Raw genomic sequence first — 16,857 nt, 5'->3', positions numbered from 1 at the left:
GGGGATTTTAACGATATTATTGATCAAGAAGAGAAGATTGGAGGTAGAAAAGTAACAAGCAAATCAAACTATTTTTTGAGGAACTTTATCGCTAACATGGGAGCCTTAGACCTGGGTTTTTGTGGCACAATGTATACATGGTGTAATCGACGGGGGGGCACTGCAAATATCAGAGAACACATCGACCGAGTCTTAGCAGGCCCAGATTGGAGAATCCTCTTCCCTCAAGCAGGGGTCATACACCTACCCCCAGCAGGCTCAGATCATATCCCTATCAAGCTTACTATGACACAAGATCACCCAACCACGCCCAGACCCTTTCGCTTCCTGGAAGTATGGACCCGAGACCCCTCTTGCGAATCAATCATCAAAGAAGCTTAGAGTAGTAGCTCACATAACCGGTCCAGAACATCTCTCGGGTTTAAACTTTCAAACACTGCTAGAGCCTTAAAGAGGTGGAACAAAAACAACTTTGGTTTCTGTCACACAAAGATCAACGACCTTGAAGCCTTTCTTTCCCAGGTGTACAATCGAACCCCGTCTGAGGAGAACTTACGATTACTGCAATCAATTCAATCTGAGATCGATGAATGGAGGCTTAGACTTGAGTTGGTTTGGAGACAAAAGTCTCGGGAGGTTTGGCTTCAAGCAGGTGATCGAAATTAGAAGTTTTTCCACGCATCTACAATTTCCAATAGGAAACGAAACTTAATTTCAGCGTTAAGAGATGACAATGGCACGTGGTTGGAATCTAGAACCGAAATCAGTAGCTTTCTGATCAGCAAGTTTAATGAGGTATTTCAAGCTGAACCTGTAGCTTTTTGTGACTGCCTAGACAATTTCTTTTAGGGTGGTATTACTGATAATGATAACTGGAGTATGGAAGTTATACCTACATCAGAAGAAATCCACAAAACAGTCAAGAGCATGCATCCCATTAAAGCCCCTGGGCCCGATGGGATGCCTGCTCTTTTCTTTCAAAAATACTGGAGTACGGTAGGGGAAGATGTTGTCTCTCTGATTCAAAATGCCTTCAGAACCATTATTTTTCCCCCTGCCATAAATAACACTTACATGGTGCTGATTCCAAAGACCAACCAGATATGACCCATTAGTCTGTGCAACTCAGTCTACAAAGCATTATCCAAGCTCCTGGCAGATCGTATCCGTCCCTTCCTAGACAAGATCATCTCCCCCTTCCAAGCGGCGTTTATTCCAGGGAGATGGATTGGCGAAAACTCCATTCTTGCCAATGAAATTGTTCACACCTTTAAGCAGAAAAAGAAAGGGCAAGGTTTGGTGGCTTTTAAAATAGACATGCAAAAAGCTTACGACCGAGTTGATTGGGGAGTGTTAACCAGAATCTTATCCAAGCTGGGCTTCTCTCATAAAATCAATGGCCTCATTCTTCGGTGTATATCTACTGAATCCGTGGAACTACTTCTCAATGGCAGTGTGTGTGGTAAAGTGAACATGGAGAGAGGTATCCGACAAGGGGATCCACTATCCCCTTTCCTCTTTATTATATTTTCCGAACTCTTGTCTAGAATGCTTCAAAAATTGGAAAGGGAAGGTAAGATTCATGGAGTGAAAATAGGTCAAACCAGTCCGGCAATTTCTCATCTGCTTTTCGCAGACGATATTTTGCTATTTTGTAGAGCCGATTTAAGAGAAGTGCGTGAACTCCAAAAGTGCATAGATCAATACTGCTGCTGGACAGGCCAGCGGGTTAACTTGGCCAAATCGGGATGTTTTTTCTCCAAAAACACTCACAGCAGGATTAAAGTTGGAATTAAGAAGATGTTTACGATGAATGAGCTTCCTAAAGATTCGAAATATCTTGGAAACCAGCTATTTCTTGGCAGAAACAACTCTAAAGCTTACGATGACTTAAAGAAAAAGGTGGAAGCAAGACTTCAAGGATGGCAGGGCAAGCTTCTATCGCAAGCAGGCAAATTTACTCTTACCAAATTAGTTATAAGTGCCATTCCTCTCTATGCAATGACTGCATACAAACTCCCCGAGAAATGGTGCCAAGGCATCGAAAGCTTGGCTAGTAGATTTATTTGGAATGGAAAGCAAGATGGTAGAAGATACACCCCAATTGCATGGTCAAAGTTATGCAAACCAAAATATGCTGGGGGGATTGGCCTTAGACGGCTGAAGCATATGAATCTTGCCATGCTTAGCAAGGTGGGCTGGTACCTAGCTTCTGATTCAGCCAAACTATGGGTGCAAGCTTTAAAAGGCAAGTATTTTGCAGGGAGTTCCTTCTTGAGATGTAGATGAAAGAAATCTAGCTCTTGGACCTGGTGCAGCATTATTTCTGCAAGGAACTTACTTTCAAATGGTCTATGCTATAGAGCTGGTAAAGGGAATCAAATAAACATTTGAGAGGACCCTTGGATTCCTTTGAATCCTCTTTTTAAACCCATCCCCTCCCATGATTCCGCTACCAATGAATGGGGCATGGTGAGCTCCCTTAGATCCTCGGATGGAAACTGAGACTTCGGAAAACTGATTCGTCTTTTCAACAGAAGCACCATTGATAATATTTTCAAGATTCCGTATACCAACAGAAATCTGGAGGATGGACTCATTTGGATCGGAAACTCCAACGGTTGTTTCTCTGTTAAGTCAGCCTATAAGCTAGAGTTTGAGAAGAACATCCCTGAGTCTCCCTGGTGGAAACATCTTTGGTCCTCCAAGCTTCATGAACGACTTAAATTTTTTATGTGGAGACTAGCAAATAAGAGCTTGCCAACCGCTTCGAATCTGCTGGATCGCAATATTCAAACTGCTGCTAAGGACTGCATTCATGGCTGTGGGTGCTTAGAAACTGACTGTCACATATTTTTTCACTGCCAAGTAGCCAAAGCAGTCTGGTTCGCCACCCCCTGGAACATTAAATGGGACACTTTTGAGGCTAACTCTCTTGAAGAGAAACTGATCCTCATTGCCAACCCTACCGATGCTCTCCCAGTTCACTTTGTTGACAAAGAAGATTTCTTTCTGTTGGCAGTCATCGTTTTGGACCAGCTCTGGAAGATCAGAATAGTATTATTTTCGAGAATAAACTATTCTCTCTTGTAAGCACCATGGACCTGCTTAAAGTTAGGTTCCAAGAAGCAAAATATGCAGCCTCCAAATGTACAACTCCCATGCCTCCCCCTAGACGACAAATGTGGCATAGACCCCCCCCCCCCCCCCCCCCCCCCCCCCCCCCCATTTTATTAAAATTAACACAGATGCAACGATTAGAGATGGAACAAGTATGATTGGGGTGGTTGCAAGGGATCATCTTGGTGAAGTCTTGAAAATCAGGGCGGTTTCTTTTCAATGTGATATTCCTGAACTTGCTGAGGCTTATGGAATTCTTCAAGGTCTGATCTTAGCCTCAGAGGAAGGTTGGACCAATCTCGTATGTGAATCTGATGCAAAAAACATCATCTCTAGCTTAAATAGTTCAAACTTGCAGCTCACGCACTGGTCAGCAGAAGGAATCTTGAACGATATTCTCTTGATGCAAGGCTTATTCCAGTCTGTGGTCTTTAACTGGGCTCCTAGGCAGTCTAATTTCCTGGCGCATTTTGTTTGTAATTGGTGCATTAGGAATTACATTTCTGGCACTTTCTCTGCTAGTTTCTTTCCTTCGATGTTTTCTTATTTTGTTTCCCAGGAGCGTGGCGGTGAAGCCACCTCTTTTGTGTAAGCTACGTGTAACGTTTGCTTCCCACTGGGACCCTTTTGGTTATAAAACCTTGACTTTCAGCCAAAAAAAAAAAAAAAGTTTATCAAAAATACATAAAATAAATAAACAGCAGCAATATTGTGGAAGGTTTTGAATTTGGTCATGACTCATGACTCGTCCTCAAAAACCGTACCAAAAAGTACATTTTGGGACATCCACCGAGAAGATCTTTGCATTAATTTTACATGAATAAAATGCATGTTAACCAATTTTTTTATTTTTTTATTTTTGGCTTGGCGTAATACAAATAATGTAAAAAATTAGAAACTTGAAAAATTCAATACTATTTCTATATATTTGACACATAATTAAGGGGTTTTGGCGTATTACATGTGAAGTATGATCACCTCTTTTAGTAAATTCCATAACAGTAACTTGATTAGTCTGGATTCTGTTTTTAGCTTTATATGAATTCACCATATTCGGAAGCCCATAGTTTTCGGCTTCCAACTCTTCATTTTTTTTTCGTTTCTAGCTGTTAAACGGTAGAATTAGAAAGAAAATAAATAACTCAGCGCGGGACACTAAAAAAGCTTCCTCAACGAAAAAGTTTTTTTATTTTATTATTTTATTATTTTTAATTTATTTATTTAAAATCATTTTGTGGTACACCAGATTTATTTTTATTTTTTTAATTTGAATTGACCACTTAAATTATTTGAGGAGGACCACCAGCAACTGGGCTGCATGACTTAGATGAACTCTGTGAACTCCTCTGTGTATGAAAATGGGTTTACTAGAGAAGAAGTTTTAGTGATAAGAACAAATTCCAAAAGCCCAAGCCTGTGTTGATCACAAAATAAGGATCAGAAGGAAAACAAAAAAGATCCTAATAATATTCCCTCCATATCCTTACAAGTTATTACAACAACCCCACTTTCTCTATAAAGTTCTCTTCAGGTTTTGATGTAGTCAATGAACTTCAAAGCTTCCGTAGCTGTGCTTTCATGCATTTGGAATCCATGACTTAAACAAACCCTTTACTGGGTTCTGTCTCTCAGCCAATATCATAAAATACAAAAGGAAGAAGAAACAACGATCCCCAGATACTTGTTATTCAAGGTGAGTAACAGTCTTTAATACACATCTGCTTTGCACAGTTCTTGTTCTGCATCATATTCCTTTGGTTGTTCTCCTCCTGATGGATTTTAAGCTATTTGACCTTGATATTTACTTCTTTATAATAAGAGGAAATTCCTCTACCTCTTTTTATTTATTTATTTATTTCTTATTTCTTTGTCATCTTTTAGACATGGGTTATCAGTCAATTATTTTTTTGGATATTGAATAACTGGATATGTAACAGGAATGTAGGATTAGAGAATGCGGTTGCTGTGGATTTTATTTTGAATAATGAATTTTAATTCTTCTAATAGGGAAACCTATTCTTGGATTATCATGGTGTAAACCAAGCCTTCAATACACCATCTTTTGTCCCAAGCGCTTTTTTTAATTTTATTTTCTTTTCCTCGTATAATTTAGTGTGTTTTCTGTCTAGCTACCTCTGCAAGTGATAAAAAATAGCAGGGCAGGTGGGACTTTTTGCACTGATTTCTATAGAAGTTAATTGAAACAATTTGACCTAGTTTTGTAACTAGTGAAAATATATATATATATATATATATATAGACAGAATGACCAAGAAAAAGACAATTATCTTTTTTGACAAAATTAAATGGAGTCTTCAAACTGGAGTATTTTCTTTGATTAGGTGCAGTCCGTTTGCTTTTGTCAGCAAAACATTTTACTTCACATGATTAACATCTTTATTTATTTATTTTCTTGGCTCTTATCTAGTTTCATGTTTATTTCGGATTTTTGTGAAGTGTCAAGTGGCAGAGGATTTTAAACTGAAAATAGTATAGCAGCTTTGTGATTGTCAGTAAAAACTTCAAATTTTAATTGTTCATATTTGTCAGTAGACCAAATTGTTTGCTGGTATTTGTTGCTTAAACCTCAAAACTAGACCAAAAATATCCCCCTTTCTTATTACACTACTGGTTCATACATTAAATTAATCTGTCAATATCAAAATGAAGTTGAACCTTTTTTTTTTTATTATTATTTTTTTGTTTTTATTTTGCTCCACAAAGTAAAATTAAGGGAAAAGTTAAAAGGATACTTGCATTAAGATTACCATACTGCTAGAATAAGAAAGCAGTACGAGATATTGGAAGTTGATTGTTATATATATAACTCAGCTTCAACTTTTTGTTTGGTGAGAGTTTGGTATATGATAAAGTATAATTTTAAAACTAATCCAGATACTTTTCCATGTTTGCATCATGCATATTCAGAATCGGTACTTAATAGAATGACTGTAGAAAGTATCAAATAAAATCATCTTATAATCAGAAACAAATTGGATCAAATTTTTTACAATCCAGTTTTGCATTCAACAATGTGTTTATGTAACAATAGTTTAAGATCTATGTCATAAAAAACCAATACATTAATATATTATATACACGTACATGAAGCCTGAACAAATTCAATCTGCACAAAAGAATCATCTTCATGACAACAAATACTGCAAACTAAATTCTTCTAAGAATCCATCTTCATGGACTTGATAAACAATAGACTTAACATACTTATGCTTTCTTCGTTTCTTCTTTAAATTTTAAATAGGCAGAGTTTCAGAAACCTTTCCAGGCACCGAGAACTTCATGGAAGATTTCTGTTATCAACTCCCTTTCTGCACATAGCAAGAATGCATTGAAATCATCACAGATGTCAAATATCTTTCCGAACTTCACCAGATACCGCATGCAACTGGTCTTCAGCTTTGGCAATTGATAAAGAGATGCATTTTGGAGTCTATCAAGGACGTTCTTTGCATCAATATCTTCAAGAAGACTCTCATGACAAGCCTCTTTCAGGTCAGCTATATCGTACTTATCAGCTGCACGTAGAAGATCTAGCCTGTGAGCCAGAAATTCATCATGTTGGATATTTCCGTAAATGTAATTGAGAAAAGCCTGACAAGATTCTATTGACATGTCGGAGATGTTTATTGTGGACAGTTCTTTTTCTTTGAGGTCATGTGAAAACATGCTGCGGAATACAGGTGATCTTGCAGCAAGAACAGCACGGTGAGCTCCAATGCTTCCATCAGCAACGTTAATTATGATGTCTGTGTGGATGCCTTCTGTCAACATTCGGCCAAGGGATGTAAGAGCCGTTGCATTTGACCGTTTTTGGGTAAATCCGTCAGCCCAGATGGAACAAGGTTCTCCACCCTGCGTATTTGATCACAAATTGTCATTGTTAACTTAGGTATGGTAAAACCAACACTCTTCTTACAAGGTCTTGAGTAACTGTTTTCTAATAATCTGGCCAATGTAACATGTTGAATGTTTATAGCCATCACTAAGCATCTGTCTTTTATGAAAGAGATAACCGAGAGAATAGCTAAATTTAGCTTGCTTCTTATGGAAATCATCCCTATCAATCAATAAAATAGATTGGAAGAATTAAATGAGCAAAAAAGCATATCCTTACGTCAGGCGATATGGTCTTCAAGTCCAAGAATTCAACGTCAATGATAAACTTTCCAGTTAAAGGAACCTCAATTGCCCAAACAAAATCGTCGTTATTCTTAAGCTGTTTGTCTGTTATTTCTGCATGGAATGTAAACGAAAACTGAGTCAACCAACTGTGCTAATGAACTAAAAGACTAACCACACATTATTAAAGAAAACAGACAGCAGATAATTGAGTTTCTCTTCCACTTTTCCAGGAAAACTCTAATGCATAAACAATAATAAACCAACACAAGAATTTTTCTTTGAGCACAGAAATCTTTGATTGTCCTTAGCGTCACAACAGAATATCATCATTAGTGAAAGAACATAAAATCATCGGTAGTACCGAGAATCAACCAGGTGTTGTCATTGAAACCATAATTAGCTTTTGGATACTTCCAATCATTACATGTATTAGATTCACAGAAAACAAAACATGAATTTTTGAATACCTGAATGAGTCAAAGCCTTGCGATCACCCACCGAAGAGACCACTCGAATAATGAAAGATGCAATTGGTGGATTGTCCCTTGTTAAGTTTGATATCTCTGGGTACAGTTTAACAAACAATACTCTGTTCTTCTCTACAGATAAATGCCTTCAACACAAAGAAATCAGAGTTCATTCCAACCCATATATAAAAGGATAAAACTTGCTACAGTAGAAGTGAAAAGAGCATATTTTTATCCCCTTCCTGTCCCTCAATTTTCTCACCCACCAGACAAAACGTTAAAAAGCTCTAAACCTTTTCATCTTTTATGAATGATCAAAACATTAAAGGGTAATCCTAATAATAAGCTAAATTTGAATGGTTTCCTAACACAGAAACATAAAGGATAGAACTTGCAACAGTACTAAACAGAGCATATTTTTATCCCCTTCCTGTCCCTCAATTTTCTCACCCACCAAACAAATTAAAAAGCTTCCGCCTTTTTCATCGTCCCATGTAATGGGCCAGACAATAACGATCAAAAACATTAAAAAGGGCAATCCTAATATAATCCTCTGCATGATTTTTTTTTTTTTTTCTAGATAAAACATCAAAAACTCCATATATCTTGGAAAATTAAAAAAAAAAAGAATTTAAAAAAAAAAAAAAGAAATCCGTTTACCAGTTCCACTTGCCGATCTTGAAGGGATCGGATTTGCGGTAAGTGCAGGAAGCCAAATTGTCGATCCTCCATTGGGCGAGGCGCGACGTCGTCTCAACTCTGTAAGCATCGCTCATCCTATCAGCAGAGAAAGCCAAAGCCACAGTAATTTCATGGATACAATCGAAGAATCCCTCCAACAAGAACTCTCCGGGCTTTCCCAGGTTGGCAATAATCCCCAACACAATCCCCACTCTTCATAAGCATATCACACACTCTCTCTGTCTCTCTCTCTCTCTTTCTCTCACACACACACTCTCTCTGTTTCTATATCTCTGCTTTTTTTTTTTCTTTTTTTTTTTTCAGTAAAAAAAATCCACCAGTACAGTTAATAAATTCCAAGAAAAAAAAAATATTGAATTTTTAATTCTGGGTTTTAATTATTTCCCCTTAATCTCATCTGGGTTGGTCGCAAAAACACTCTTTTCAAATGGTTTCGGGCACGCGAGGGCAAATGGCTCTTTGGTGTTGCTTTACGCCATTGATAGTGAAGTTTCTTTCTGGCAGGGGATGGAGAGAGTGAGGGAAAGAGGAAGGGAGCGTGGGTCTTGACAGGGGGTGGTTTGGTTTTGGTTTGTTGGCTTCCACTGCACTTCAGGAGAGGCAGTTTGAAACATGGAGGGGTTCGTGGAGATTATTTATTGGGTCTTTATTTTTTCACATTTATCTGTGTCATGGTCCTTTTGGGTTTGTATACATGTTGTTCGTATACTTGAAAAGGGAAAATAATTTTTTTTTTGGGCTTAATTTTTATGCTTCGAAGCAAAGTATCTATTCCTTTTATAAATCACTGATTATACTCTAAATTTATTCACCAAAAAAAAAAAAAATTATGCTCTACGTTTAATTCCTTTACTGGATCATCAAGTTATTTTAAGATTTTTTAAGTCCTTTTAGAAAGGAATAACCCACTTGGGTTTTGCTTGGCCGCTAGTGCTAAGCTATACCATTGGAGCTAGCTACCTTTTCGAGTTGTGAGGTATTTTGACCCAAAAGAAAGAACCAAAAACAGGAGGGTAGGGGATGTCGGGAAGAAAAATCTCAGTCATCATGATGAATGCAATCTTATAATCTTAATTTTATGGAAGAAATGTGAGAACTATTAATTAATGGTTGAAAAGCTTATAGGAACACGGTGATGATACATGTCCCTAATTAGGAAATAAAAATACTAAAATATTCTTATCATAGTTGATAAACATTATAAATGGGTCCGATAATTACACTAGGATTTGATTGGCGAACCATATGAAATTACTTCTCCATGACATTAGAATATGGTCTTTCATCCTTATCATACCGATGAAACTTATTGATGTGCTTGTTTTGGTTCGATTTATAAGCTTCTTTGACATATTTTCCAGGGTTGATGTTTAAGGAGGCCAAATAATAATGAAGAAAGAGGAGTGTTTGCTATTGTTGAGGTAAAATTCTCCTGACTTCTCAGTAACAACAATGAAGGCGTGCCAGTAAATGCATCATCCCAAAAAAGAAAAGGGAAAAGGCCATGTAAACTGCAGTCTAAAATCATGCTATTTATTATTTTTTTATTTTAAAATTTTAAAATAATTATTTATTAGCAACAATTTAAACATATAAATGTTATTAGTAATTATTTATCAGCGTGACAAATAATATTTTTAAAAATTATAATAAAAGTGAATATAAGATTTTTGATGACTAAAAAATTAATAGTAATTAGATTAATGGGTATTGGGTACGATGCACCATCATTTATCAAAACTCTTCATTAATTTTCATTGGTAGTTAGGATCATCTTCGTGAAAGAAGATCTAGTGACCCTACGATTAAATCTAATGGTGGCCCATGTATCCACTTAATGTGTTCCATAATCAACCCCAATAAAATAATAAAAGATTAATTTATATATTCATTGATTATTATAGAGAACAAATTATGTAGAAAGAGATAGAAAGAGAGAGAGAGAGGAAAAGAGAAAGGAAATTGTCCGATTGAGAAGGGGTGCAGTGGAATCTTGGGGTTCTCATTTGTTTCCTTCCGTTGAATTCTCCCTTAGAAAAAAATTATTAATGAAAGAAAAAGAAAAAAGTAATTAAAAAATTATTTTAATTAGGGAGGAATAGAAATCAACAAGAAAAGTACCTGGGAAAGTGGGACATAGTAACCAGAATCCTTTCAAGCATCCCCGAAATTGCAAGTAACCTCTCATTTCCATCTTTCCACCAATAATGACATTTCATCTTGCCGGGGTGGATGGCCCACATATGATCACAGCCATACATATACGGGCAGGCTTAAAAGTGTGTCCCACTTGTGGATTTTTCCAATTTTTGTGGTAATAAAGCATTAAGCAACACACTTTTTGTCTGTGTAGGGAGGTACTTGGGGGATGTGGGATTGAAATTGCTAAGGACACCTTCCCTTCCATGGAAGATTTTTGGCTGTTTGTTTGGGCCCAGCTCTTTAAGTTTGGATTGGGGACCGAGGTTTAGGATGGACAGTTGTAAGGAAACATTAATATGGGCATAGATTGATGATCAAGGTGCTTTTAGTGACCTATCTACATTGTAAGGGTATATATCTGTCCTATATATATATATATATATATGTATGATGCCCATCCGAATAAATTATTGGGAAATCAAATGAGGAGCATTTTAATTCTTTTTATTAAAAATGATAGATATCAAAGATTTAATTTATGAAGTTATAAAACGCTCTGACTTTGACACAAATTTTACAATTATTAGAGCTGATGTTTTTATGACTTAATTCTTGAAAAATTAGTAGTGTTGTGCACTTTTTTATAATGTCATAACAAGGAAATCAATTTGTAGTAATTGATGGTTTTAGTTATATATAATGAAGGTTACAAAATTGATCATATGTTTTGGTTAACAAAATGGGAAACTAAAAATTTGATATCAACAAATAATTAAATACTGAACTTCAAGTATTTCGTTAAGAAGAAATTATAAAAATCTGGATGTCTTATATTATAGATTGAATTGTATAATAGACACAAATACCATGTTTTGTATATAAATAACAGTGAGAGTTACTAATTTGTCTTGGACTCAAAATTCTATACAATATGACCAAAAATCTAAAAGAGGTCCTAGAGAATATCATAATCTAGAGTTTACCACTTGGGTACTATTGCATGTGTACAAGATGTTATAGAATTCAGAGAACCAATTTAGAAAAGTGAGTGATGAAAGAGACGTTCCATTACAAAATAACAGTGATAACGACAAGTGGGGCATGGGGGATTACTGATCAACTTGCATGTCAAAGTTGTGCACCTTGAAAATTTTTGTAAACCAATTGGAATGGTAGCTGTAATTGTATGTGATATGGGATGTCATACCGTTTCACCTAAAAAAATTGGGATGTCATAGAGGAGTACAAGTGGCACTCTTTCCTCAATTTACAAAGTTTTCTACTCTTCATCTTTGCCATCGTTCACGCCTTCGCTTTTTAGCAACATTTTCCATTTTTTTTTTAAATAAATTTTATATAATATATAATAAGGTAGCCAGTGATGACTGGTAATAATCCATGAGATTCGTCATGGTGATCACTGGATAAGCCACCTAACCTTCGCATATTTACCAAACAAATCACCAATAGGCATGGACTAATAACGTTTTTTGTTTTTGTTTTTTTTTTTTTGTATGAAAAAATATGAGAACTTGGAATTGAAATCTCGGATGTATTCTTTGTTTGAAGCAAGCATTTTCCACTATTAAGGCCCTAACAATTTAACATTGAATTATAATTTCTAAGATATTTATAAGAAAGACAAGAAGGGTTGGCTCAATTGTTGCTTTACACTCATTTCTACTTTTTTAGAATAGGATTTGTTGTAGTGATAAAAAATAAATAAATAAAAAAAAATTCCAAGTATTCCAAAGATTATCTAATTAACATGTTATTAATTAATTTGTTACCTGAACTTTCTATTGGTTTCTTTGATGAACTACCTGAGTTTTCTAGATATATGTATATATTGTTAAGATATAATTTCTAAGAAGAATCAGAGATGGCAAACAGAATGTAAACACATGCAGAATATGGTTCATGCATTTGTAGCACTGGGTTCATGAATTTTCACACTTTTTTTTTTTTCCTTGGTAAAAGAATTTTCACACTTTAATTGTTTGCAGGTCCAACTTGTTCACCAGCTGGATTATGATTTTGACTATAGACATAATTACATCCACTCACAAATTGGCAGCACTGGAACTACTGGTCAACTTGTAAACATTCAACTTCTTCTTCTTCTTTTTTGTTTTTTTGGTAGATAAAACAAACAGCTTCTCAATATTACCATATTGCCTAATTGCCCATTTAATTTCCCTTATTGTAGTTTATTATCTGTAATAAACCAACCACCTATGACTATTTTTCTTTTTCCTTTTTTTTTTTTTCTGCTTTTTGAAAAGAAACTTCATCCTTTTCTAATCAATAATAGGAGAAAAAGTTAGAAGAATTACATACATGTAATAATAGGACCCTAAATGTTTCAACGAGCTGAATAGATGATTTATGATGCATGTATATTCATTGAATATGTTCTTAATGGGCTTATTTGGATATGAGGCCTCGTACATTGGACTGGATCAATGTAAATAAATGTTTTGTATAAGAGATGGGCCAACCATCTTATTCATTTTTGGGTTGCTTTCTCTCTATTCATAAATTGAGAGTTGAATCCATAGTCTATGTCACTTAATCTATGTATGCATTTTTTTTTTTGGGGATTGGACTTGGACTTTACTTCCCTAAAATCATGGAAAGGGATCTTGTCTTGCGTCCCATTTTTTTTCATTTTTTATTTCTGTTCATATCACTTTTATTTAAAGATATTAAAAAAGTAAACAAAGAAATATTTGTGAATGGTTGGAAGTTTGCATGCAGGATAGTAGTTAATAGCAAGGGAAAGACCAAGACTTGGAGCAAAAATGGAGGACCAGAGACCAAGACTCGGAGCAAAAACGGGGGGACAAGTGACACAGACTTTTGAAGCCAACTTTTAGAGCAGGAATTTGGCTTTTATATTGGAGGAATTGATTGAAGCCTGAATTATTAGATAATAGATTTTATGGTTCATGTATGTATGTATGACTAATCAAATTCCATCGTCTACGACACGTTTCTAATAATGACAAGGTCCATATAACTGCCTGACGTGGTCTTCAATCTTGTCCCAAATTATATGTTTTTATATGTACGAGTACGACGATTTTTACACATTGATTATATGTAGCATTGACATAGGTCTTGCTAAATTATAAAATTTTATTCCATTTAAAGCAACCCTTTTGATTGTAATAATTCACAACTCCATTTCTTATCGTGATAATCACCTAATTAATTGATCAAGATTAAGTTGATAAATTTCGTATACATATGTACCTTTTGAAGTATATATGACCTAATTAAAAAAAATTTCCCATCCTTTATTTATTTAATTTTTGTTTTTTCATTAAGTAGTTACACAGTACACTTCAATCGCAAAGGTGTGAATAACTTGAAGCTAAAAAGGAATAATGATGACTTTTTAAATATTATTATATGGTATTTTTATAACCAAAGAGACGTAGTTCAATTAAAACTTGTAGAATTGTTATGGGTCTTGAGGACCAGAACCAGGGTTGGTTTGACGAGAGTTGCCTATGTAGGCAGGCAATTGCCTAAGGCATCCACCTAAGACAAGAAAAAATTTGACTGCGCCGTGAATATTGCTGCCACCTCTCACAATCACAATCAGGTGGACGTGGACCCTACCTTCCTGTAAGAGGTGGGAGCAGTGCACTTTGGAATATTAAAAATTTGCTTCTAGGTTCTGTCATTTTTATTTTTATTTTTTAATATGTTAAATAGTTTTTAAAAATGAAAAGAGTTGATGATTTTTTTTTTTTCCAAAAGTTGAGATCTTATTTAAATCCTTAAAAAGGTAAGTATTAATATATATATATATATATATATATATTTGAAAACAATTACTTTTATTATTCATTTTTATTCCTAGCTAGGTAGGAATTAATATCTTTAAATGCTGTATAATTTTCCAAAAAAATCAACAACCATAATTTTTTTTTATTCCTTGTAATAAGGCTATAATTGTTGGTTAAATGACCATATATAACTTGCACATAACAAATTATTATCTCTCACATTTCTAGTTTTTTCCCATTTGAGGGACTATGGCCCTAAAATCTCAGATTCGACTTTGAGTAGAACTATATATTTATTGTTTTGATGGCTGATATTTTTTCATTGACTACAAGCTTGAGAAAAAAATCAAAAACAAGATAAGCAACAAATTAAAGGAACACACACCAACCAAAAAAAAAAAAAGCCATCAAAATATTGGTTGGTGATTTTGACGATTGATCAAACTTAATCTTCACATGAAGGGGCAAGCATTTGGGTTTGGGTTTGGATCAAAGAGTTCACAGTAAGCAGCTGGAGGAAAGTATGGATAACAAATCTTTTTAGCTTTGCAGTCTTCATCTTCTAGTTCACAGTATGCAGCTGGAGGAAAGTATGGATAACAAATCTTTTTATCATCTTTTTTCTCTTCCTTCTTTTCTTCTTTGATTTCTTCAACACTCTCTAGAATGGCATGGCCTACCTTCTTTCTTAAGGATGTGGTCAAGCAAATTGCATCAACTCCATCTCCAGTCACCACCACCTTATCTTTGCTTTCTCCATCTATCTTCACCGATATCACACCTGCTTGCATTAATATTATATATATATATATATGCATTTAACAATTTTGTCGAATTAATTAATATTTTATTAATTTACTAGAAACTTAACAATAACTCTAGCTAGCAATCTTTACGAATGAAATTAAAAAAAGAAAAAAAAAAAATAGCTGATTGAGAAATGAGTTGGAAATCAATTATAATTAATAATCTAATTGTAATGCATACCTGGTGCAACTGCAGCAGTCTTCAAGGCCTTGGTTCTACATTTATCGGACCACATTTGGACCTTCATAACGACCTTTTGCTACAGTATATATACATATTCAACATCAATATGCATATCGTTTTAATTTTAACTATATTACATATACAATTTTGAAATTACATGTAATCTTTTACGGTTTTATAACAATATATATATATATATATATATATCTATATATATATATATATATATATATATATGCGCATGTCTGCATGAGATGATGATTTGGGTAGCAAGAAAGGAAAATGGATTTACCTTCATTTTTGACAGACGGACAGAGAAGTGAGCAAATATATATATATATATATATATATGTATATATCTATACGAAAATATGTGGCTATTTATTTGTTGAGAAAGAGATTGTATATTTATAGCCTCATCTAGAGATGTTGCCTCGAGCTGGAGGTCATGCAAAAGCGCTTTTAAAAAAAATGCGATGCCTTTATGTATAAATATACATACCTAGCAAGTGGTGTATATATGTTCTGTCTGTACTTATATATGGAGGTATATGAAAGCAAATATATCAATAGCGATCAGCCCATTACTCGTGCTTTCCCTTTGAACACGTTGCATTATTTCGACACGCTTTATGTGAAACAACGAAGAAATTCAAGTGCAATTTGTATATTCATAAACAAATAAAAAAAATTTTGTTTTGTTTATGTTATGAAAAATAAAATAAAACAATAGCAATAGAAGAATAAAATAGAACACACAGATTTATGTGAAAAATCCTTGACGGGAAAAAATCACGGACAAAGAGAGGCAAGTTTTTATTAATGAAGATTGGTACAAAAGGTGAGCAAAATAGAGTGATTAAAACCCTTAAAAATTACAACCGAAAAAAAACCCCAAAAAAAAAAATAAAAAAAAATAAAAAAATATATATATATATATTGTACGGATGGAATAAACTAAAAAATTGGAAAGGTCCATATCGCGGGGATACTGCCCCCGCACCCCCGTCGGGCTCAGTAGTGGACTACGGTCTCGGGCCTATCAACCCTCAATTTTTGCTACCACCACAAAGCCTATTTTTTTTTCTCTCAAAATAAATTTCATCAAACGAGTCGTACCGCGAGCTTTTTGGATTGGGTCAACAAGAATTCAGGTCACCGACTCTAACAGTTTAAATTTTATATTAAAGATGAGAGGATTCAAACTAGAATCATTGTTTGAAAAAAAAAAAAAAAAAGAAGTAAATTTTATCATGAAAAGGCCTATTCTTTTCTATGTAGTTTCAAGATTATTATTTTTCAAACAAATTTATTAATTAATGGAACAAAGAAAAGTCCTGCAAAACATAATTTTGTTCTGCTTTCTTTAGCACTAAAAATGTACTCGATTTGAATTGTATTTTTAGTTAGTAACATGGGGTAATATATATATATATATATATATTGTTTTACCAATATTTCATTTAATCTCATCTCATTCAACAACCAACCAC

General features: G+C 34.6%; 3 protein-coding genes and 1 long non-coding RNA gene across 4 annotated transcripts; 2 read left to right on the top strand and 2 right to left on the bottom strand.

Annotated features, from left to right (window-relative positions):
- Positions 1 to 3,274: 3,274 nt before the first annotated feature.
- On the top strand, positions 3,275 to 3,712 carry LOC132804923 (uncharacterized). Its single transcript, XM_060819323.1, has one exon. It carries the CDS (start codon positions 3,275 to 3,277, stop codon positions 3,710 to 3,712), a length of 438 nt encoding a protein of 145 aa, XP_060675306.1.
- A 2,367-nt stretch (positions 3,713 to 6,079) lies between these two features.
- On the bottom strand, positions 6,080 to 9,032 carry LOC107404933 (BTB/POZ domain-containing protein At1g55760). The gene is made up of 4 exons (XM_048463178.2): positions 8,391 to 9,032; positions 7,731 to 7,876; positions 7,256 to 7,374; positions 6,080 to 6,993 (listed from the first exon to the last, which is right to left on the bottom strand). The coding sequence occupies exons 1-4, from the start codon at positions 8,504 to 8,506 to the stop codon at positions 6,391 to 6,393; spliced, it is 984 nt and encodes a 327-aa protein (XP_048319135.2). The 5' UTR covers positions 8,507 to 9,032; the 3' UTR covers positions 6,080 to 6,390.
- A 297-nt stretch (positions 9,033 to 9,329) lies between these two features.
- Positions 9,330 to 13,615, top strand: LOC125419070 (uncharacterized). The gene is made up of 3 exons (XR_007238093.2): positions 9,330 to 9,853; positions 12,581 to 12,673; positions 13,335 to 13,615. It is a non-coding gene; the product is annotated as an uncharacterized LOC125419070 (long non-coding RNA).
- Positions 13,616 to 14,560: 945 nt separating this feature from the next.
- Positions 14,561 to 15,844, bottom strand: LOC107417671 (heavy metal-associated isoprenylated plant protein 47-like). Its single transcript, XM_048467343.2, has 3 exons — positions 15,657 to 15,844; positions 15,362 to 15,440; positions 14,561 to 15,155 (listed from the first exon to the last, which is right to left on the bottom strand). Exons 1-3 carry the CDS (start codon positions 15,660 to 15,662, stop codon positions 14,827 to 14,829), a joined length of 414 nt encoding a protein of 137 aa, XP_048323300.1. The 5' UTR covers positions 15,663 to 15,844; the 3' UTR covers positions 14,561 to 14,826.
- Between the last annotated feature and the right edge of the window lie 1,013 nt (positions 15,845 to 16,857).

This window comes from Ziziphus jujuba, chromosome 1 (genome assembly GCF_031755915.1).
Source record: "Ziziphus jujuba cultivar Dongzao chromosome 1, ASM3175591v1".
Taxonomy (NCBI): domain Eukaryota; kingdom Viridiplantae; phylum Streptophyta; class Magnoliopsida; order Rosales; family Rhamnaceae; genus Ziziphus; species Ziziphus jujuba.
Note: the sequence above shows the minus strand (reverse complement) of the source record. Positions and strands in the feature narration are given on the sequence as shown.